This window comes from Scyliorhinus torazame, chromosome 8, assembly GCF_047496885.1.
Source record: "Scyliorhinus torazame isolate Kashiwa2021f chromosome 8, sScyTor2.1, whole genome shotgun sequence".
Taxonomy (NCBI): Eukaryota; Metazoa; Chordata; class Chondrichthyes; order Carcharhiniformes; family Scyliorhinidae; genus Scyliorhinus; species Scyliorhinus torazame.
This window is the reverse complement of record NC_092714.1, coordinates 155,473,910-155,497,735: the sequence shown is the minus strand read 5'-3', so window position 1 is coordinate 155,497,735 and position 23,826 is coordinate 155,473,910. Positions and strand designations below refer to the sequence as shown.

General features: G+C 49.8%; 1 protein-coding gene across 4 annotated transcripts in view; it reads right to left on the bottom strand.

The window, feature by feature from the left end:
• Window positions 1-23,826, bottom strand: part of ppef1 (protein phosphatase, EF-hand calcium binding domain 1) — a 275,391-nt gene that overhangs the window by 102,781 nt on the left and 148,784 nt on the right. For all 4 annotated transcript variants that reach the window (XM_072514414.1, XM_072514417.1, XM_072514415.1 and 1 more), the window contains 2 exons: window positions 22,511-22,638; window positions 18,109-18,169 (listed from right to left, as the gene is read on the bottom strand). In XM_072514414.1, coding sequence (XP_072370515.1) covers window positions 18,109-18,169; window positions 22,511-22,638 — 189 coding nt within the window. The remainder of the gene's footprint in view (window positions 1-18,108; window positions 18,170-22,510; window positions 22,639-23,826) is intronic.

The following is a 23,826-nucleotide window of genomic DNA, read 5'->3' as shown; positions in this document are numbered from 1 at the left end:
TTTCCAATTGCAAGGGCAGCCATCGACCATCACCCTTTGTTCCCTGTTACTAAACCAACTTTTTATCTAGTCCACCACATTGCCCAGTATCTTATGGGCTTTCACTTTCTTGACCAATGTGGGACTTTGTCCAACACCTTGCTAAAACCCATGTACACCACATCCACTGCACTACCTTCACCAACTCTTCTTGTCCCTTCCTCAAAGAATTCAATCAAATTTGTGAGGCAAGGCCTTCCTTTTACAAATCCTTGCTGACTATCCCGGACTAGTCCATGCCATTCTATGTGACAGTTAATCCTATCTCTCAGGATTGATTTTACTAATTTGTACATGAATAATTTGCAATAATTTGGGGCAGCACGGTAGCATTGTGGATAGCACAATTGCTTCACAGCTCCAGGGTCCCAGGTTCGAATCCCAGCTTGGGTCACTGTCTGTGTGGAGTCTGCACATCCTCCCTGTGTGTGCGTGGGTTTCCTCCGGGTGCTCCGGTTTCCTCCCACAGTCCAAAGATGTGCAGGTTAGGTAGATTGGCCATACTAAATTGCCCTTAGTGTCCAAAATTGCCCTTAGTGTTGAGTGGGTTTACTGGGTTACGGGGATAGGGTGGAGGTGTGGATCTTGGGTAGGGTGCTCTTTCTAAGAGCCGGTGCAAACTCGATGGGCCGAATGGCCTCCTTCTGCACTGTAAATTCCATGAAATTCTATGAAATGAATGTAATCTAAAACCAGGTGCAGACATCAGCACTGATTTAATATCGCTGACATTGATTTTCACCTTGAAGAAAATTGTCTGGATTCTCCGGTCCCCCAGCCGCCTGTTTCTCGATGGTGCGCCGTTTGTTGGTGGCGGAATTCTCCCTTCCTGCCGCATGTTGATGGGATTTCCCATTGAAGCCACCCCACGCTGCCGGGAAACCCATCGGCGGGGGTGAGCTGTCAGCGGTAAAAGAGAATTCCAACGGCCAGAGAATTCTGACCAACGTGTTTCTGAACTGCTTAAACTGGCAGCAGAAGTACTCAGCAATGGCTGTACCGGGTACAGCAGTCTCTGAGTTGAATCTTCTCAGACTTGAAGGTGGGGAGCGAGAGGAATTTCAGAGATGTCGGTGTTGGTCTATGTGTTCTACTTCTAAGCTATCATTACCTACAGTAGTTAACAGGCGGGCAGCAAAGAGGAGACAGTCTGTGTAATTAGTTGTCTCTCTGGCCTGGCTGGGGCTGTCAAGATCTTCCACTATCCAAGGGTGTGCTTTTCACACCTCTCCCCACCCACTACCCCCGCTAAACCGAGGACCAAGCCTGAAAGGTGCCAGGAAGCAGCAGCTTGCCTGAGTGCGGGAGGGTGGAGGAAGCCAGCGAGGCCTCCTACACTAACCCAAACCCCTCCCCCCAACCAGAGTCGGACCATCAGCAGGCCACAGCTGTGGCCACCAGCTATTCAATGGAGAGATTACCTGTCCCCTGAGGTGACCTTGCAGTTGTGGCCACCTCTTCAGAAGGCACCTCATGATGGAGGCACCCTCACTGTCACAGAGGCAGCGTTCAGCTATGGCCCAGCTCTGATTGGGCCTGTAGCCTCAGAGATCTACCTGCCTATCTTAATTGGCTGATCCTGGGACAGCCTCTCAGGTGGGAGAGCTCTGACAGCCAGAGCAGGGTCAGGACTCAGAAATGGCCTCCATTCACACAGATATCCTGATAGCAGAAGATTCTTCCCTCTGTCATACTCCCACACTATACTCTAACTAGGGTTGTACTCTTTCTCACTGAACTGTTCAGCTTTCCGTTTTGGTATTTCGTTTTCAGACCATCATATTGCCAAAATAATCAATCATTAATATTTATTGGAGCGCTGCTCCTTCCTCAGGTGAATGAAGAGGTATGTTCCAGAAACACATATATGGACAGATTCAAAGATGCCAAACAATGCTTGGAATGCGACCATTAGCAGGTGATTAAATCTTTACAGATCCAGAGATGGGGTAACCCCAGGTTAAAGAGGTGTGAATTGTGTCAAGCCAGGACAGTTGGTAGGATTTCGCAGGCCAGATGGTGGGGGATGAATGTAATGCGACATGAATCCCAGGTCCCGGTTGAGGCCGCACTCATGTGTGCGGAACTTGGCTATAAGTTTCTGCTCGGCGATTCTGCGTTGTCACGCGTCCTGAAGGCTGCCTTGGAGAACGCTTACCTGGAGATCAGAGGCTGAATGCCCTTGACTGCTGAAGTCTTCCCCGACTGGAAGGGAACATTCCTGCCTGGTGATTGTTGCGCGATGTCCGTTCATTCGTTGTCGCATGTTTCTGGAACATACCTCTTCATTCACCTGAGGAAGGAGCAGCGCTCCGAAAGCTAGTGACATCGAAACAAACCTGTTGGACTTTAACCTGGTGTTGTAAGACTTCGTACTGTGCTCACCCCAGTCCAACGCCGGCATCTCCACATCATTAATATTTATTGCATGGATCTTAATCAATTTTGAGGCCTCTATGTGAAACTAATTGAAATAATATTCTTTCTCCGTCCAGAACTTTACAGATGTCCTACGGGACCTACGGGATCACCATGACAAAGAACAAAGAACAAAGAAATGTACAGCACAGGAACAGGCCCTTCGGCCCTCCAAGCCCGTGCCGACCATACTGCCCGACTAAACTACAATCTTCTACACTTCCTGGGTCCGTATCCTTCTATTCCCATCCGATTCATATATTTGTCAAGATGCCCCTTAAATGTCCCTATCGTCCCTGCTTCCACTACCTCCTCCGGTAGTGAGTTCCAGGCACCCACTACCCTCTGCGTAAAAAACTTGCCTCGTACATCTACTCTAAACCTTGCCCCTCTCACCTTAAACCTATGCCCCCTAGTAATTGACTCCTCTACCCTGGGGAAAAGCCTCTGACTATCCACTCTGTCTATGCCCCTCATAATTTTGTATACCTCTATCAGGTCGCCCCTCAACCTCCTTCGTTCCAGTGAGAACAAACCGAGTTTATTCAATCGCTCCTCATAGCGTATGCCCTCCATACCAGGCAACATTCTGGTAAATCTCTTCTGCACCCTCTCTAAATCCTCCACATCCTTCTGGTAGTGTGGCGACCAGAATTGAACACTATACTCCAAGTGTGGCCTAACTAAGGTTCTATACAGCTGCAACATGACTTGCCAATTTTTATACTCAATGCCCCGGCCAATGAAGGCAAGCATGCCGTATGCCTTCTTGACTACCTTCTCCACCTGTGTTGCCCCTTTCAATGACCTGTGGACCTGTACTCCTAGATCTCTTTGACTTTCAATCCTCTGAGGGTTCTACCATTCACTGTATATTCCCTACCTGCATTAGCCCTTCCAAAATGCATTACCTCACATTTGTCCGGATTAAACTCCATCTGCCATCTCTCCGCCCAAGTCTCCAGACAATCTAAATCCTGCTGTATCCTCAGACAGTCCTCATCGCTATCCGCAATTCCACCAACCTTTGTGTCGTCTGCAAACTTACTAATCAGACCAGTTACATTTTCCTCCAAATCATTTATATATACTACAAAGAGCAAAGGTCCCAGCACTGATCCCTGTGGAACACCACTGGTCACAGCCCTCCAATTAGAAAAGCATCCCTCCATTGCTACCCTCTGCCTTCTATGGCCTAGCCAGTTCTGTATCCACCTTGCCAGTTCATCCCTGATCCCGTGTGACTTCACCTTTTGTACTAGTCTACCATGAGGGACCTTGTCAAAGGCCTTACTGAAGTCCATATAGACAACATCTACTGCCCTACCTGCATCAATTATCTTAGTGACCTCCTCGAAAAACTCTATCAAGTTAGTGAGACACGACCTCCCCTTCACAAAACCGTGCTGCCTCTCACTAATACATCCATTTGCTTCCAAATGGGAGTAGATCCTGTCTCGAAGAATTCTCTCCAGTAATTTCCCTACCACTGAAGTAAGGCTCACCGGCCTGTAGTTCCCGGGATTATCCTTGCTACCCTTCTTAAACAGAGGAACAACATTGGCTATTCTCCAGTCCTCCGGGACATCCCCTGAAGACAGCGAGGATCCAAAGATTTCTGTCAAGGCCTCAGCAATTTCCTCTCCAGCCTCCTTCAGTATTCTGGGGTAGATCCCATCAGGCCCTGGGGACTTATCTACCTTAATATTTTTTAAGACACCCAATACCTCGTCTTTTTGGATCACAATGTGACCCAGGCTATCTATACCCCCTTCTCCAGACTCAACATCTACCAATTCCTTCTCTTTGGTGAATACTGATGCAAAGTATTCATTTAGTACCTCGCCCATTTCCTCTGGCTCCACACATAGATTCCCTTGCCTATCCTTCAGTGGGCCAACCCTTTCCCTGGCTACCCTCTTGCTTTTTATGTACGTGTAAAAAGCCTTGGGATTTTCCTTAACCCTATTTGCCAATGACTTTTCGTGACCCCTTCTAGCCCTCCTGACTCCTTGCTTAAGTTCCTTCCTACTTTCCTTATATGCCACACAGGCTTCATCTGTTCCCAGCCTTTTAGCCCTGACAAATGCCTCCTTTTTCTTTTTGACGAGGCCTACAATATCACTCGTCATCCAAGGTTCCCGACAATTGCCGTATTTATCTTTCTTCCTCACAGGAACATGCCGGTCCTGTATTCCTTTCAACTGACACTTGAAAGCCTCCCACATGTCAGATGTTGATTTGCCCTCAAACATCCGCCCCCAATCTAGGTTCTTCAGTTCCCGCCTAATATTGTTATAATTAGCCTTCCCCCAATTTAGCACATTCATCCTCGGACCACTCTTATCCTTGTCCACCAGTACTTTAAAACTTACTGAATTGTGGTCACTGTTACCGAAATGCTCCCCTACTGAAACATCTACCACCTGGCCGGGCTCATTCCCCAATACCAGGTTCAGTACCGCCCCTTCCCTAGTTGGACTGTTTACATATTGTTTTAAGAAGCCCTCCTGGATGCTCCTTACAAACTCCGCCCCGTCTAAGCCCCTGGCACTAAGTGAGTCCCAGTCAATATTGGGGAAGTTGAAGTCTCCCATCACCACAACCCTGTTGTTTTTACTCTTTTCCAAAATCTGTCTACCTATCTGCTCCTCTATCTCCCGCTGGCTGTTGGGAGGCCTGTAGTATACCCCCAACATTGTGACTGCACCCTTCTTATTCCTGATCTCTACCCATATAGCCTCACTGCCCTCTGAGGTGTCCTCTCGCAGTATAGCTGTGATATTCTCCCGAACAAGTAGCGCAACTCCGCCTCCCCTTTTACATCCCCCTCTATCCCGCCTGAAACATCTAAATCCTGGAACGTTTAGCTGCCAATCCTGCCCTTCCCTCAACCAGGTCTCTGTAATGGCAACAACATCATAGTTCCAAGTAGTAATCCAAGCTCTAAGTTCATCTGCCTTACCCGTAATGCTCCTTGCATTAAAACATATGCACTTCAGGCCACCAGACCCGCTGTGTTCAGCAACTTCTCCCCGTCTGCTCTGCCTCAGAGCCACACTGTCCCTATTCCCTAGTTCTCCCTCAATGCTCTCACCTTCTGACCTATTGCTCCCGTGCCCACCCCCCTGCCATACTAGTTTAAACCCTCCCGTGTGACACTAGCAAACCTCGCGGCCAGGATATTTATGCCTCTCCGGTTTAGATGCAACCCGTCCATCTTATACAGGTCACACCTGCCCCGGAAGAGCTCCCAGTGGTCCAGATAACGGAAACCCTCCCTCCTACACCAGCTGTTTAGCCACGTGTTTATCTGCTCTATCTTCCTATTTCTAGCCTCACTGGCACGTGGCACAGGGAGTAATCCCGAGATTACAACCCTCGAGGTCCTGTCTTTTAACTTTCTGCCTAGCTCCCTGAACTCCTGCTGCAGGACCTCATGCCCCTTCCTGCCTATGTCGTTAGTACCAATATGTACAACGACCTCTGCCTGTTTGCCCTCCCCCTTCAGGATTCCCTCTACCCGTTCGGAGACATCCTGGACCCTGGCACCAGGGAGGCAACATACCATCCTGGAGTCTCTTTGACTTCTGACACCTCACCACATTGTTCATTTCTCACCAGTGAGAGCTCAGGCCAGTTACGGAGGCTGGTATATTGCTGATCATAGGACATAGAAGTGCAGAAGGAGGACATTCGAGTCTGCACCGACCCTCTGAAAGACCACCCTACCTAGGCCTACAACCCTGCCTTATCCCCAGAACCCCACCTTAACTGCACATCTTTGGACACTAAGGGGCAATTTAGCATGGCCAATCGACCTACCCTGCACATCTTTGGAATGCGGGAGGAAACCGGAGCACCCAGAAAAAACCCACTCAGACACGGGGAGAAGGTGCGCACTCCACACAGATAGTCAGCCAAGGTCGGAATGGAACCTGGGTCTCTGGTGCTGTGAGGCAGCAGTGCTAACCACTGTACCACCATGCCTCCCATCTCCACAGGCATTCTTTTTCAAAATCCATCCCGTCAGCCATTTGGAAGAAGATAGGTACTCATAGGTGTATTATAATGACCCCATCCCATCCCCAAACCCACCGTCAGTGCAGTTCAACATTTCTCACAAGGTGAAATAACCACCAAAAAATAAATTGAAAAAGAATTTTGAAAACGCAAAGGGAATTACTCCGGCAGTTTCTCAACTTCACTAAGTTATCTTTGTTTCCCAAATGTTAAATAACCACATTTTTGTAAAATGTTAATTAGAGACCAGGGAAGATAGTAAAGGTATTGTTCACTGGAACACAGATGTTTGTGAGTTGCGAAGCGATGATTACGGTTATTTGCAGTAATTGATGCTTTGCACATTCGTGTGCATGTTGTATGTCAAAGAGCCCTTGTGCATCCCACGAGCTGGAAGTATTCAGGTAAGTAGCTGTTGAGAGCTGAACAATGAATAAATATGATGTGGAGATGCCGGCGTTGGACTGGGTTGAGCACAGTAAAAAGTCTTACAACACCAGGTTAAAGTCTAACAGGTTTGTTTCAAACACTAGCTTTCGGAGCACTGCTCCTTCCTCAGGTGAATGAAGAGGTATGTTCCAGAAACATATATATAGACAAAGTCAAAGATGCCAGATAATGCTTGGAATGTGAGCATTAGCAGGTGATTAAATCTTTACAGATCCAGAGATTGGGTAACCCCAGGTTAAAGAGGCGTGAATTGTGTCAAGTCAGGACAGTTGGTAGGATTTCGCAGGCCAGATGGTGGGGGATGAATGTAATGCGACATGAATCCCAGGTCCCGGTTGAGGCCGCACTCATGTGTGCGGAACTTGGCTATAAGTTTCTGCTCGGCGATTCTGCGTTGTCACGCGTCCTGAAGGCCGCCTTGGAGAACGCTTACCCGGAGATCAGAGGCTGAATGCCCTTGACTGCTGAAGTGTTCCCCAACTGGAAGGGAACATTCCTGCCTGGTGATTGTTGCGCGATGTCTTTGGACTGTGGGAGGAAACCGGAGCACTCGGAGGAAACCCATGCAGACACAGGGAGAACGTGCAGACTCCACACAAACAGTCACCCAAGCCAGGAATTGAACCTGGGACCCTGGAGCTGTGAAGCAACTGTGCTAACCACTGTGTTACCGTGCTGCCCCAGTGTCACACAGTCAGCAGCCTGAGATTAGGAGGCACCAACTGGCCAAGCTCTGGTCTTATTAAAACTCCATGAGGATCAGGAGAAAGCAAAGTGCTCCTCACAGAGTCCTTTGGCCTCCTATTCCCTAACCTTGGGCGTCATTCTCCGACCCCCCAGCGGGTCAGAGAATGGCCGTTGGCCACCGTGAATCCCACCCCCGCCGGTTGCCGAAGTCTCCGGTACCGGATATTCGGCGGGGGCGGGAATCGGGCCGCGCCGGTTGGTGGGCCCCCCCCCGCTGGATCCTCCGGCCCGGATGGGCCGAAGTACCGCCGATAAATTGCCTGTCCCGTTGGCGTAAATTAGAGTACCTATTTACCGGCGGGACAAGGCGGCGTGGGCGGGCTCCGGAGGTCCTGGGAGGGGCGCGGGGCGATCTGACCTCAGGGGGTGCCCCCACGGTGGCCTGGCCCGCGATCGGGGCCCACCGATCCGCGGGCGGGCCTGTGCCGTGGGGGCACTCTTTCCCTTCCGCCTCCGCAACGGTCCCCACCATGGCGGTGGTGGAAGAGACTCTCCCCACTGCGCATGCGTGGGAAGCTGTCAGCGGCCGCTGACGCTCCAGCGCATGCGCCGCCCCGACATGTCATTTCCGCGCCAGCTGGCGGGGCGGAAATCCCTCCGCCGTCGGCCTAGCCCCTCAATGTTGGGGCTCGGCCCCCAAAGATGCGGAGCATTCCGCACCTTTGGGGCGGCGCGATGCCCGTCTGATTGGCGCCGTTTTGGGCGCCAGTCGGCGGACATTGCGCCGTTTGGGGAGAATTTCGCCCCTTGTCCCCCACTGTCGGACTGGAATCCTCAATCTCTCTCTGACTGTCAGGACTATCTAACGTCTAACTCCCGCTGCCAGTCAGTCTGCTCACATGTCAGTGAGGTTGGCAGTCAGTGTACAGTTAAAATCAGGAGATCCACAATCCTCCGCCTTTCATCTGCGATCCCGTTAATAACAAAGCCAGGGTGCGTTATTCTCCGACCCCCCCAGCGGGTCGGAGAATGGCCGTTGGCCGCTGTGAATCCCGCGCCCGCCAGTTGCCGAAGTCGCCGGTACCGGATATTCGGCGGGGGCGGGAATCGGGCCGCGCCGGTTGGCGGGCCCCCCCGCTGGATTCTCCGGCCCGAATGGGCCGAAGTCCCGCCGATAAATTGCCTGTCCCGCCGGCGTAAATTAGAGTACCTATTTACCGGCGGGACAAGGCGGCGTGGGCGGGCTCCGGAGGTCCTGGGAGGGGCGCGGGGCGATCTGACCTCAGGGGTTGCCCCCACGGTGGCCTGGCCCGTGATCGGGGCCCACCGATCCGCGGGCGGGCCTGTGCCGTGGGGGCACTCTTTCTCTTCCGCCTCCGCAACGGTCCCCACCATGGCGGTGGCGGAAGAGACTCTCCCCACTGCGCATGCGTGGGAAGCTGTCAGCGGCCGCTGACGCTCCAGCGCATGCGCCGCCCCGACATGTCATTTCCGCGCCAGCTGGCGGGGCGGAAATCCCTCCGGCGCCGGCCTAGCCCCTCAATGTTGGGGCTCGGCCCCCAAAGATGCGGAGCATTCCGCACCTTTGGGGCGGCGCGATGCCCGTCTGATTGGTGCCGTTTTGGGCGCCAGTCGGCGGACATCGCGCCATTTGGGGAGAATTTTGCCCCTGATGTCTACACACAGCAATGTCCTCATTTAAGCCACTTGGCTACAGACCAAGAAAAAAGGCCTCACAGACGCAAAGCCCTTCACCCTCCGGCCAAGGGGCGGCTCCCGACCAAGCCCAACCCCCACATGAGGGGATCCCCCCCTCCTCCCTCTCCCCCCCCCCCCCCCCCCCTCCCCCCCTCCCCCCACCCTGGCCACTGGGGCAGAAGCTCTGGTGCCCTTGTTGCTTCCATTTCCAATGGAAATGGCTACTCACCTCCTCACTCCCCTCAGACGCCATTACGCCAGCTTCTCATTTTTGAAAAGGCGTACATAGGACATAGAACAGTACAGCACAGAACAGGCCCTTCGGCCCTCGATGTTGTGCCGAGCATTGTCCAAAACCAAGATCAAGCTATCCCACTCCCTGTCATTCTGATGTGCTCCATGTGCCTATCCAATAACCGCTTGAAAGTTCCTAAAGTGTCCGACTCCACTATCACAGCAGGCAGTCCATTCCACACCCTAACCACTCTCTGAGTAAAGAACCTACCTTGGACATCCCTCCTATATCTCCCACCCTGAACCTTATAGTCATGCCCCCTTGTAACAGCTACATCCATCCGAGGAAATAGTCTCTGAACGTCCACTCTATCTATCCCCCTCATTATCTTATAAACCACTATTAAGTCGCCTCTCATCCTCCTCTGCTCCAAAGAGAAAAGCCCGAGCTCCCTCAACCTTTCCTCATAAGATCTATCCTGCAAACTGTAGCCATGTAAAATGACTGACTCCTGATTAGAATGGCCAAACGCCGATTTAAAAGGCGAACGGAAGAGGCTGATGGGAAAATCAGCCAACAGGACTCAAACGGACAGCTGCAGGTAAAACAGTGTATTCGCCTCTGGGGAAGTCGGTCCAGACCGATACCTGCAGCCATCAACATCACAACAACCCAGCCATCTGCATATTAAGCAGCCATCCCCGGGAACAATTGCTACAAATTAGCAACATAAAGCCGACCCAGACCTTTCGGCGCCAGCAGGAGCTGACACAAAGAAAGGTAAACGACCACCCCCCGACCAAGGAATCGCTCCAGTATTGGAGCATATCGAACCAAGTGATTGGGACCAAGTCCAATCACTTGGAACCAGGTACAAGGTCCGCCCCGAGAGGCGGGAAGCCCCTGGGGACTATAAGAATAGGGGCCAAGTTCAAATCGACCCTTCTTTTCCTGCTCACAACCTTCGAGACCCTTCTACAAGAAACCGTAAGTTTTACTCCAGCGATCGCTACCAGATAGGTGCTCCTGACTATCGACTTGTACCAGCTTTTGAATCCCACAGGCTGAGACCCAATTCGAAAGACCATTCGTTTCCCTGACCTGGTGGGCCATTTCCAAAAGTTAAGTATTGGCCTTTAGTGGTAGGTAGTAGTCTAGAAGTAGGATTATTGTATAAGTATTAATTGCTGTATATAATAAATGAGCGTTGATTTAACTCTTACTAAGCGGTGTGTTGCATTATTAATCATTACTTGGACTTGAACCACGTGGTGGTATCAGAAAGATACCTGGCGACTCATGAGCAAAGGTGACAGAATAAGAATAAGTAAACTAAGGCTAAAACGAGCAACAAAACCAGGCAGCATCCTGGTAAATCTCCTTTGCACCCTTTCCAATGCTTCCACATCCTTCCTATAATGAGGTGACCAGAACTGCACACAATACTCCAAATGTGGTCTCACCAGGGCCATGTATAGTTGCAGCATAACCCCGCGGCTCTTAAACTCAAGCCCCCTGTTAATAAACGCTAATGATGTGTTGGATGTTCTGGATCACATACAGTTCACCAACACTTGAAGTAGTGCAACACTATTTTATTAAAAGGTTAACTATTTAAATATACTTGAACTGTGGGTAAATACGATACCAGCTTTAACTAAAGAACTTTGCCTTGTCCTAACCAGTCGATGCACTCAGCACATGGTGAATATCTGTGCTGCAGGCTGTGAGCTCTGTGCTCTTAGCTAGTTGCTACTCGAATGAGCGGGAACTCTAATCATAGAATTTACAGTGCAGAAGGAGGCCATTCGGCCCATCGAGTCTGCGCCGGCTCTTGGAAAGAGCACCCTACCCAAGGTCAACACCGCCACCCTATCCCCATAACCCAGTAACCCCACCCAACACTAAGGGCAATTTTGAACACTAAGGGCAATTTATCATGGCCAATCCACCTAACCTGCACATCTTTGGACTGTGGGAGGAAACCGGAGCACTCGGAGGAAACCCACGCACACATGGGGAGGATGTGCAGACTCCACACAGACAGTGACCCAAGCCGGAATCGAACCTGGGACCCTGGAGCTGTGAAGCAATTGTGCTATCCACAATGCTACCGTGATGTCCCCTGTCTTTATAGTGCGTGTGCTCTCACTGGCTGCAGTGTTGTGTATGTTGATTGGTCCCACTGTGTGTCCATCAGTGTGTGTCTGCACCATGATATATAATGTGTATATTATGACAGCTAACACACGATAAGCCTTCTTCACGGCTCTATCCACTTGCGTGTCAACCTTCAGAGATCTGTGGACATGAACCCCAGGATCTCTCTGTTCCACCATATTCCTCAGAACCCTGCCGTTGATCCTGTAATCCGCATTCAAATTTTTTCTACCAAAATGAACCACCTCGCACTTATCAGGGTTAAACTCCATCTGCCATTTTTCGGCCCAGCTCTGCATCCCATCAATGTCTCTTTGCAGCCTTCAACAGCCCTCCGCCTCATCCACTACTCCACCAATCTTGGTGTCATCAGCAAATTTACTGACCCACCCTTCAGCCCCCTCCTCCAAGTCATTGATAAAAATCACAAATAGCAGAGGACCCAGCACTGATCCCTGTGGTACACCGCTGGTAACTGGTCTCCAGTCTGAACATTTTCCATCCACCACCACCCTCTGTCTTCCATGTGATAGCCAGTTACTTATCCAATTGGCCAAATTTCCCTCTATCCCACACCTCCTTACTTTCTTCATGAGCTGACCATGGGGAACCTTATCAAATGCCTTACTAAAATCCAGGTATACAACATCAACTGCTCTACCTTCATCTACACACTTAGTTACCTCCTCAAAGAATTCCATCAAATTTGTGAGGCAAGACCTACCCTTCACGAATCCATGTTGACTATCCCGGATTAAGCTGCATCTTTCCAAATGGTCATAAATCCTATCCTTCAGGACCTTTTCCATTATCTTCCCGACCACGAAGTAAGACTAACTGGCCTATAATTACCAGGGTCATTCCTTTTCCCTTTCTTGAACAGAGGAACAACATTCACCACTCTCCAGTCCTCTGGCACTATTCCCGTGGACAGCGAGGACCCAAAGATCAAAGCCAAAGACTTTGCAATCTCATCCCTTGCCTCACAAAGAATCCTTCGGTATATCCCATCTGGCCCAGGGGACTTGTCGACCCTCAGGTTTTTTCAAAATTGCTAATACATCCTTCCTCAGAACATCTATTTCCTCCAGCCTACCCGCCTGAATCACAATGTCATCCTCAAAAACATGGCCTCTCTCCTTTGTGATCACTGAAGAAGAATATTCATTCAACGCCTCTCCTATTTCTTCTGTCTCCATGCACAAGTTCCCACTACTGTCCTTGACCGGCCCTACCCTCACCCTGGTCATTCTTTTGTTTCTCACATAAGAGTAAAAAGTCTTGGGGTTTTCCTTGATCCGACCCGCCAAGGACTGCTCATGCCCCCTCCTAGCTCTCCCCTTTTTTCAGCTCATTCCTTGCTACCTTGTAACCCTCAAGCGACCCTACTGAACCTTGTTTTCTCATCCTTACATACTCTTCCTTTTTCCTCTTGACAAGACATTCAACCTCTTTTGTGAACCATGGTTCCCTCACACGGCCATTTCCTCCCTGCCTGACAGGGACATGCCTATCAAAGACACGCAGTATTTGTTCCTTAAACAAGCTCCCCTTTTCATTTGTGCCTTTCCCTGACAGTTTCTGTTCCCTAATTCTTGCCTAATCGCATCATAATTACCCCTCCCCCAATTATAAACCTTGCCCTGCCGTATGGCCCTAGACCTCTCCATTGCAATAGTGAAAGACACCGAATTGTGGTCACTATCTCCAAAGTGCTCTCCCAGAAACAAATCTAACACTTGGCCCAGTTCATTACCCAGTACCAAATCCAATGTGGCCCCCCCCTCTTGTCAGCCTATCCACACATTGTGTCAGGAAACCCTCCTGCACACACTGTACAAAAACTGCCCCATCGGAACTGTTCGACCTATAGAGGTTCCAATCAATATTTGGAGACTTAAAGTCACCCATGACAACTACCCTGTGACCTCCACACCTATCAATAATCTGTTTTGCAATTTCTTCCTTCACATCTCTATTACTATTTGGGGCCTATAGAAAACTCCTAACAATGTGACCGCTCCTTTCCTATTTCTAACTTCGGCCCATATTACCTCAATAGGCAGATCCCCTTCAAACTGCGTTTCTGCAGCTGTTAAACTATCCTTGATTAACACTGCCACTCCTCCACCTCTTCTACCACCTTCCCTACTCTTACTGAAACATCTATACCCCGGAACTTCCAACACCCATTCCTGTCCCCGTTCTAACCATGTCTCCGTAATGGCCACAACATCGTAGTCCCAAGTACCAATCCACGCTCCAAGTTCACCTACCTTATTCCGGATGGTCCTTGCATTGAAGTAGACACACTTCAACCCACCTTCCTGTCTGCCGGTACACTCCTGCAACCTTGATACCCTCCTCAGTACCTCACTACTCTCAACACTGGCTTCTGGACTACAGCTCGTTTTCCCATCCCCCTGACAAATTAGTTTAAACCCCCCCGAAGAGCCGTAGCAAATTTCCCTCCCAGGATATTGGTGCCCCTCTGGTTCAGGTGCAAACCGTCCTGTTTGTACAGGTCCCACCTTCCCCAGAATGTGCTCCAATTATCCACATACCTGAAACCCTCCCTCCTACACCATCCCTGCAGCCACGTGTTTATCTGCACTCTCTCCCTGTTCCTCACCTCACTAGCACGTGGCACTGGCAACAAACCAGAGATGACAACATGGTTTGTCCTGGCTCTCAGCTTCCACCCTAGCTCCCTAAATTCCTGTTTTAAATCCCCGTCCCTTCTCTTACCTATGTTGTTGGTACCGATGTGTACCACGACTGGTGACTGTTCCCCCTCCCCTTTAAGGATTCTGAAAACACAGTCCGAGACGTCACGGACCCTGGCACCCTGGAGGCAACAGACCATCCGTGAGTCTCTTTCGCTGCCACAGAACCGTCTATCTGTCCCTCTAACTATCGAGTCCCCAATAACTATTGCGCTCCTGCTATCCCTCCTTCCCTTCTGAGCTACAGGGACGGACTCCGTGCTGGAGATCCGTTCACCGTGGCTTACCCCTGGTAGGTCGGCCCCTCAACAGTATCCAAAGCGGTATACTTGTTACTGAGGGGAACGACCACAGTGGATCCCTGCACTGACTGCTTCCTCCCAGCCCCTCTCACCGTCACCCATCTAGCTTGATTCTTCGGAGTAACTACATCCCTGAAGCTACTATCTATGATCACCTCTGCCTCCCGAATGATCCGAAGTTCATCCAGCTCCAGTTCCCTAACGCGGTTTCTGAGGAGCTGGAGATGGGTGCACTTCCCACAGGTGAAATCAGCAGGGACACTGACGGCATCCCTCACCTCAAACATCCTGCAGGAGGAACAATGCACTGCCTTCCCTGCCATCCCCTCTAGATAAAACAAGAAAAAGAAAGAAAGAGCTTACCAGATATTCACTCTACCCCTTAGGTTAAAGGAGGTAGAAGGGTGGGGGACACTACAAGTGTAGTGTCTAGGGTTTAGAAACTGCCCAACTTAAATACAGGTAAAAATAAAACACTTAACCAGCAACCACTGCGCCCCACACGCGAACAGCAACCAGCTGTTATGGGCCTACGCAAACAATTTAAATCTTTACTACTTACCCAGCAGTCACTCTGTCCTCACTCTGACCGGATTCAGCTGGAAACTCCCAACAATAAGTTTTAAAAAAAATTTACTCCCCTTCTCAGCAAGCACTCACTCAGCAACCACTGCGCCCCGCACGATAACACCTCAGGGAAAAGAAAAACTACTTACCAGTCACAAGCCAATCACTTACCTGCAGGCTGTGGTGTCAAGGTTCAACTTCTTTCTACTTCTACCTGCCCTTGAGTCTCCCTCTTGATCTTTACTCGGCTGGGATCCTTACAGTGATTGTCTTTTTTTTTGGTTAGAGGTGGAGGTAGGGAGGAAAACACTGAAGAAGTGTTTTGGGTTTAACTGTCACTTGACAACAGCTCCTCCACAAACCACCTTCAAGATACGGTGACCGCAATGCACTGTTGCAAATTTCCCCCGCAACAGCCAATCAGCAGCTCTGCTCTACTGCCCTCTGCTGAATGCTTGCCTTCACTTGAACACCGAGGGTGTCTTGCTCAGATACACTTTCTGGATGCAGTGACCGCAATGCACTGATGCAAGTTTTCCCCGCAACGACCAATCAGCAGCTCCGCTCTACTGCCCTCTACTAAACGACACCCGCCTGATTTCTCGCTGGGGAGTCGGGTATCCTCGGGAGGCTGCTTCATTCAATTTCAATCTCATCTTGTCTCCAAGGCTTATTTTGCCTTAAACCTGTGCCCGCTGGATTCCGATCTTCCTGCAAAGGGAATGGTTTCTCTCTATCTACTCTGTATCTACTCCCTCATGCTTTTGAACACCCCCATGAATCCCATCTCAACCTTTCTCCATAAGGAGAACAGATCAGCTTCTCCAATCTATCCACAGATGGACTCTCATTAAACTAGAGGAATTTCACTGAAGACATCATTGTATTATTTACAAATTCTACAGAGTATTGAAGTGCTATGGTCCAAAGGTGCCGTGAGTTGAATTAATGGGCATTTCCATGTATTCTGTGCTACAATAATCTGTTTCAATCACACTATCTTAGATAATGGAGTTAAAATGGTTTTGAAAATGGATAATAACATTTATAATATACAAGGCAATCTCCAGTCAATTCGCGCACTGCACATTAATGGAGCTGGTGCATCATTTACTTTAATTTCTTGTAACAGAGAGGGGCCATACCTCTGGAGGAGACAACATCTCTGTTATTACCTGAGAGACACTCTGTAGGAAACCTGGTAGTAATCTCAGCTTGTCCGACTGGCATTTTAACATAGCCATAGGACCATAAGATATAGGAGCAGAGTTAGGCCATTCGGCCCATCAAGTCTGCTCCGTCATTTGATCATGGCTGTTATGTTCCTCATCCACATTCTCTTCCCTTCTCCCAATAACCCTTGAATCCCCTTATTAAACAAGAACACCAGATTTGTGCTTGAGGTGCTGTTACCTACAGGGCTACAGACCAAGACCTGGATGGTGAAATCAGACAGAATAGTTCTTTCTTAGAACACAAGAGCTATGAGGAGTAGGCAATTTAGTCACTCGTGCCTGACTCCACCGTTCAATATTATCATGGCTGACCTCATCATGGCCTCACCATTATAATTTTACCCGCTGGGGCAGCACGATGGCGCAGTGGTTAGCAGCGCTGCCTCATGGCGCCGAGGACCCGGGTTCGATCATGGCCCCGGGTCACTGTACATGTGAAGTTTGCGCATTCTCCACGTGTCTGCGTGGATTTTTTCAATAATCTTTATTGTCACTAGTAGGCTTACATTAACACTGCAATGAAGTTACTGTGAAAACCCCCTCGTCGCCATATTCCGGCGCCTGTTAAGGTACACTGAGGGAGAATTCAGAATGTCCAAATTACCTAACATGTGGGAAGAAACTGAAGCACCCGGAGGAAACCCACGCAGACACAGGGAGAACGTGCAGACTCCGTATAAACAGTGACCCAAGCCGGGAATCAAACCTGGGACCTGGAGCTCTGAAGCAACGGTGCTAACCACTGTGCTACCCCCCCTCCCTCCCAACCCAAAGACGTGCAGGGTAGGTGGATTGGCCACACTAAATTGGCCCTTAATTGGAAATTATAAATTAAATAATTTTACCTGCCACCTTCCCATTTGTTACACAGAAGTGAGTATGATGCACATGACAGAAATTCAGCCAGAATTCACTGCTGGTGGGATTCTCTGGTCCCGCTGGCATTGCCGCCCCCCCCTGCTGGCATTGCCGCCCCCCCCCACCACCACCACCCCCAGGCATTTTTTCGGTGTCAATTCCCATTGACAGCGGCGGGAATGGAGAATCCCGTTTGCCAGCGACCAGCGTGCTGCCTCCCGCCGCCGAGAAACACGTGGCTATGAGGCCGGATAATCCCATTCAGAATTCACTGGAATGTCCCAACTTCCTCACTCTCTTCTCTTCCCTCCCTCTTCCGAACTGTGTGCCAGTGCTCACATGATATAGATGGGGGCCTAGGTCTGGCGAAAATGGTCACTCCCCTGGTTAAATCAGCATGTTTGTGTTTGAATAATTGTCAGTCATTTTTTTTCCACAATATAACTAAGTTGTCTGAAACATTCAAAGATCTCGAGGGCTTGATTAGAAAATGTGAAATAGTAAATAAGATCTCAAGTGGTGACCCAAGCCATTCACACAAAATATTCATATCAATGTAAAGGAATGAAAACTCACGAGGGTACTTCTGAAATTGCTTCAAAATAGGAACAAGAATGTGCATACGTTTGGAATGTGACTAAGGTGTTTTTATTCAACAATGTACCTTTTGAAGATCTGAAGAAAACTGCCCGCAGGGTTTAGCTACTCACCGCCGCTCGCCCCACTGAGCTGAGTGTAGTGATCCATTAGAAAACTAAAGAAGTGAGAGAGCTGCAAAAGAAGACACAAAGCACCATTTCAAAGGCAGCCCGTCATGAACATCTGCAAGAACATCTGTACTATTACACACAACTCTCCCAACTCAACATTACAGCTCCTCCAAAATAACAAGGTAATTGTAAATTAAATACTGCGCAAATTTCAAAAGACTATCCTCAGCACAGTTATGCAGCAAAATGATCATTGAAGAGTTACCCTCAGGGAGGTGTTGGGAAATGTACAGCCAGTTCGATTCAACCATGTCCTCATGTCAGTTCTTTGTTAACTATTATGTGTGAGATCAAAGTTATACAGCATTGATACCGTATTTAATAGTTACATTTTTCCATTCCAATTCTCTTCCTGCACCTAGTGGTTTCACTAAGGCAGACTTTTGTCTGTTTCCATGGCTAATAATTCCCGAATAGGTCACTAGTCTGTCGCCACAGACCTGTAGCTTGAGGGGGGGCACCACTGGCCGACTAAGAGTCTCTTCCGCTCTTACCGCCAACCATTGGTGTGTTTAGAAGGATTGACATTCAACATGTTGGACCGTATTATGAGCTCACCTTCCTTGGCCATCAAACCCTGGGTGGGACTACTGGCTCAGAGGCAGGGGTGCTACCCACTGCACCACAAGACCTCCTAATAAATACAACAGAACTTTCCTAATCCACCATATGTGAGCATGTGTTCATGAGTGAATGTGTAGACTTTAGAGGTTCCTTTGTATTTGTGTGACAAGTAATATATCAAACCTTGTTTAAACTGTACTTGGGAGTATTCTGTACAGTTCTGGGGCGTCATTCTCCGACCCCCCGCCGGGTCGGAGAATCGCCGGGGGCTGCCGTGAATCCCGCCCCGTCGGTTGCCGAAGTCTCTGGCACCGGAGATTCGCCGGGGGCGGGAATCGCGTCGGTTGGCGGGCCCCCCCCCACTCGATTCTCCGGCCCGGATGGGCAGAAGTCCAGCCGATAAATTGCCTATCCCGCCGGCGTAAATTAAAGCACCTATTTACCGGCGGGACAAGGCGGCGTGGGCGGGCTCCGGGGTCCTGGGGGGGTCGCGGGGCGATCTGACCCCGGGGGGTGCCCCCACGGTGGCCTGGCCCGCGATCGGGGCCCACCGATCCGCGGGCGGGCCTGTGCCGTGGGGGCACTCTTTCCCTTCCGCCTCCGCCACGGTCTCCACCATGGCGGAGGCGGAAGAGACTCCCTCCACTGCGCATGCGCGGGAAACTGTCAGCAGCCACTGACGCTCCCGCGCATGCGCCGCCCCGACATGTCATTTCCGCGCCAGCTGGCGGGGCAACAAAGGCCGTTTCCGCCAGCTGGCGGGGCGGAAATTCCTCCGGTGTCGGCCTAGCCCCTCAATGTTGGGGCTCGGCCCCCAAAGATGCGGAGCATTCCGCACCTTTGGGGCGGCGCGATGCACGTCTGATTGGCGCCGTTTTGGGCGCCAGTCGGCGGACATTGCGCCGTTTCGGGAGAATTTCGCCCCTGGTCTCCGTATTATAAGAAGAATATAGAGGCACTGGAGAAGATGCAAAAATAGGTGCTCATCATGACTGATCATCCTACTCTATATGGTGCACGGTAGCACAGTGGTTAACACTATTGCTTCACAGCGCTAGGGTCCCAGGTTCGATTCCGGCTTAGGTCACTGTCTGTGCAGTGTCTGCACGTTCTCCCCGTGTCTGCGTGGGTTTCCTCCGGGTGCTCCAGTTTCCTCCCACAAGTCCCGAAAGACGTTTGGACATTCTGAATTCTCCCTCTGTGTACCCAAACAGGCGCCGGAAAGTGGTGACTAGGGGCTTTTCATAGTAATTTCATTGCAGTGTTAATGTATGCCTACTTGTGACAATAAAGATTATTAAATTATTAAATTAATCCTGCTTTCCCCCCCATATCCTTTGATCCCCTTCGCCCTAAGTGCTGCATCTAACTGCTTTTTGAAAACATGCAGTGTTTTGGCCTCAACCACTTCCTGTTGTAACGAATTCCACAGGCCGATCACTCTCTGGGTGAAGAAATTGCTCCTCATCCCTAACTAGTCTACCCCGTATCCTCAGACTGTGATCCCTGGTTCTGGACACACCCACTATCGGGAACATCCTTTCTGGTTCCTCAATATATTGGTCCAGAAAACCATCCCGTATACACACTAGGAATTCCTTCTCTACGATATTGTGACAAATTTGATTTGCCCAATCTATATGTAGATTAAAATCACCCATAATTACAGATGTTCCTTTAGCATGTGTCTCTAATTCCTTGTTTAATGCCATTCCCAACATCACTGCCGTTTGGAGGTCTATATACAATGACCACTAATGTTTTTTGATCCTTGGTGTTTCTCAACTCTATCCATACAGAGTCCACATTGTCAGAACTAATATCCTTCCTCACTATTGTGCTAATTTCCTCTTTAACCAGCACTGCCATTCCACCGCCCTTTCCTTTTTGTCTGTCCTTCCTAAATACTGAATACTCATGGGCATTCAGTTTCCATCCCTGGTCACCCTGCAGTCATGTCTCCGTAATCCCGATTATATCATATCCGTTTACCTTATTTGCGCAAGACCAAAACTAGCAACAGCAGATATAAGACAGTCACTAATAAATTCAATGGGGAATTCAGAATTTATCTTCTGGTTGGAATGTAGAACTCACTCCCACAGGGAGGTGAATAATATGGATGCATAAACGCCAGCCTCGATGAGATGGACTGCATGGTCTGAACACTATGCAATTCTACATAATTCTAGACTTGCAAGACTCTCAAATGGGCCAAAGCTCACAACCTTTAGACCTGAAAAGTGCCTGGTCCACCTCAAATTACCCTGGTAAGGCAAATTGTCTACAAAATAATTGAATATCGGGCGAAGCAAGCCTTTTCAGGCTGCGACTATGCAGTGGCCACACGTGTTATTTTCGCTAAATGCTGTCAGTCCCAGAAAATAATCCCCCCAGAGAGCAATTGATGAACCTGGGGCAGGATTCTCCGACCCCCGCCGGGCTGGAGATTTGGCGCGGGGGCGCAGTGAATCCCGCCCCGCCATCCTGATGCTGGCTGCCGGATTCTCCGGTGCCGGTTTTTCAGCGGGGGCGGGAATCACGCCATGCCGGTCGGGGGCCGTTCACAGCTGCTCCCCCGGCGATGCTCCGACCTGCGATGGGCTGAGTGGCCGCCCATTTCCGGCCAGTCCCGCCAGCGTAAAATACATCAGGTCCGTACCGGTGGGACCTGGCACTGCGGGCGACCTGCGGATTTGGTGCGAGGGGATCTGGCCCGGCAGGTCCCCCACGGTGGCCTGGCCCGCGATCGGAGACCACTGAACCGCGGGCGGCCTGTGCCGTGGCGGCAGTCTTTCCCTCCGTGCCAGTCGGCGTAACGGTCCGCCATGGCCAGCGCGGGGAAGAACCCCCCTGTGCATGCGCTGGGATGATGCCAGCACACGCTGGTGCTCCCGTGCATGCGCCATATCACGCCGGCGGAGGCCCTTCGGTGCCGGTTGGTGCAGTGCCAAGTCCTTCGGCGCTGGTTGGTGCGGTGCCAAGCCCTTCGCCGCCAGTTGGTGCGGTGCCAAACCTTTCGGCGCTGGCTGGCATGGTGTCAACCCCGCTGGCGCCAGCCTAACCCCTGAAGGTGCGGAGGATTCCGCACCTTCCGGGCGGCCCGACGCTGGAGTGGTTCACACCATTCCTCGGCGCCGGTATGGCCCGCCCCGCCGGTTAGGGGAGAATCCCGCCCCGTGTGTATACATTTCAATGCCGGTGTGATGCCAGTTATGTAAGCTATATGTCCTAGCAATTGGAATAGACTGTACTCAACCAGCCTGTGCATGCGAAACCCAAAACAAAATGTCTACTGTTCGCTGTGATTCGTCAGTTGGGCAGCACTTGGATTAACAATCCAGAGGGCGCTAACAGCTACACTAACAACCGATCTAAGTTAACCAATCAAGACTGTAATGTGGCTCATTTATGCTTGCTAGAAGCAACATACATTCATACGCAGGGACCCATTCTCTGCAAACAAAAAGAATATATGTTCAAGCCTGGCATTGAATTACCAAAGAGCTTGGGAGCCTATTGGAGCCTCTAAGAAAATAAGAGTTGACTTGTTAAGCAATCAACCCCTTTTCTCCTGTAGTACAAATTGTGATCGTTTGAAATTTGACATTCTTGCATTTGCCCTGATGAGTGCACAATGAAAAGCTTTGACAACACGTGTCCCGTTTTCTGCATCATTCCAATTCTGGGTTACCAACTGTTAATTCTATTTTGATGTACAGATTGCAATGCCTATATAGATGAATACTTTGGAATACACAATGAGAATGAAGCTGACCTGTAGTTGGTCTTGTTCTCCAGCATACTCGATAGATTGAAAAATACTCCATGTGTAGCGACGTCTCATTTCCATTCTTGCCACATAGCGACGGTACCAGCCCTGGATCAATATGGCAGCTTTAATGGCTGAAAAGCGATGGGAAAGGACAATATTAATAATGGTTTAGAAAGATTTATCTCCAGGAGGCAATTGGAGAAGGAAGTGCAGACTTTTTCACCCAGTGTCACCAAGCAGGACAGGTGGGCGTGGGGAATGGGGTAAGTGGGAAAAGATCATACGAGCATATGAAGTAGGAGGAAATGGAGGCCATTCAGCCCTTCCAGGCCACACCGCCATTGAATAAGGTCATGGCTGATCTGTTTGAGACCTCAACCCCACATTTCTGCCTATCCTCAATAACCTTTCACCCCTTGTTAACCTTTCACCCCCTTGTTAATCACGAGTCCATCCATCTCCAGCTTACAAATATTCAAAGACTCTACTTCCATTCCTTTTGAGGAATAGAGTTCTAGAGACTCATGACCATCTGAGAGAAAGAAATTGTCCTCATCTCTCATAATGAGTGACACCTTATTTATCATGAGTCAGTGCTTCAATGTGGGATGATGTTGGACGTTAGTTTCAGGGTACAGGGACCCTAAACACTGAGCTAATAACCTCAAACATTACAACTTGGTAAGGTGGAAATTAAAGAGAGAAAAAGTTTTCACACAGACGGGGTAAGCAGGAAAAGAAGACACATTACTCCCAATGACTCATTACTATCTTTATGCACTGAGATTGATAGCCATGATAAATATTAATAACTACGTATTGATATCAAATGCCCTGTGTATTATATTGCATGATTAGAGTCATAGATGTTTACAACATGGAAACAGGCCCTTCGGCCCAGCTTGTCCATGCCACCCAGTTTCTATCACCAAGGTAGCCGCACTTGCCCGCATTTGGCCCATATCCCTCCTAGCCACCCTGCCCATGCAATTGTTTAACTGCTTTTTAAAAGACAAAATTGTACCCGACTCCACCACTGCCTCTGGCAGCCCATTCCAGATGCTCACCACCCTCTGTGAAGAAATTTCCCCTCTGGTCTCTTTTGTGTCTCTCCCCTCTCACCTTAAACCTATGCCCTCTAGTTCTAGACTCTTCTACTTTGGGAAAAGATGTAGACTATCAACCTTATCTATGCTCCTCATTATTTTATAGACCTCCATAAGATCACCCCTAAGGCCCCTACACTCCAGGGAAAAAAGTCCCAGTCTATCCAGCCTCTCCTTATAACTCAGATCATCAAGTTCTGGTAGCATCCTTGT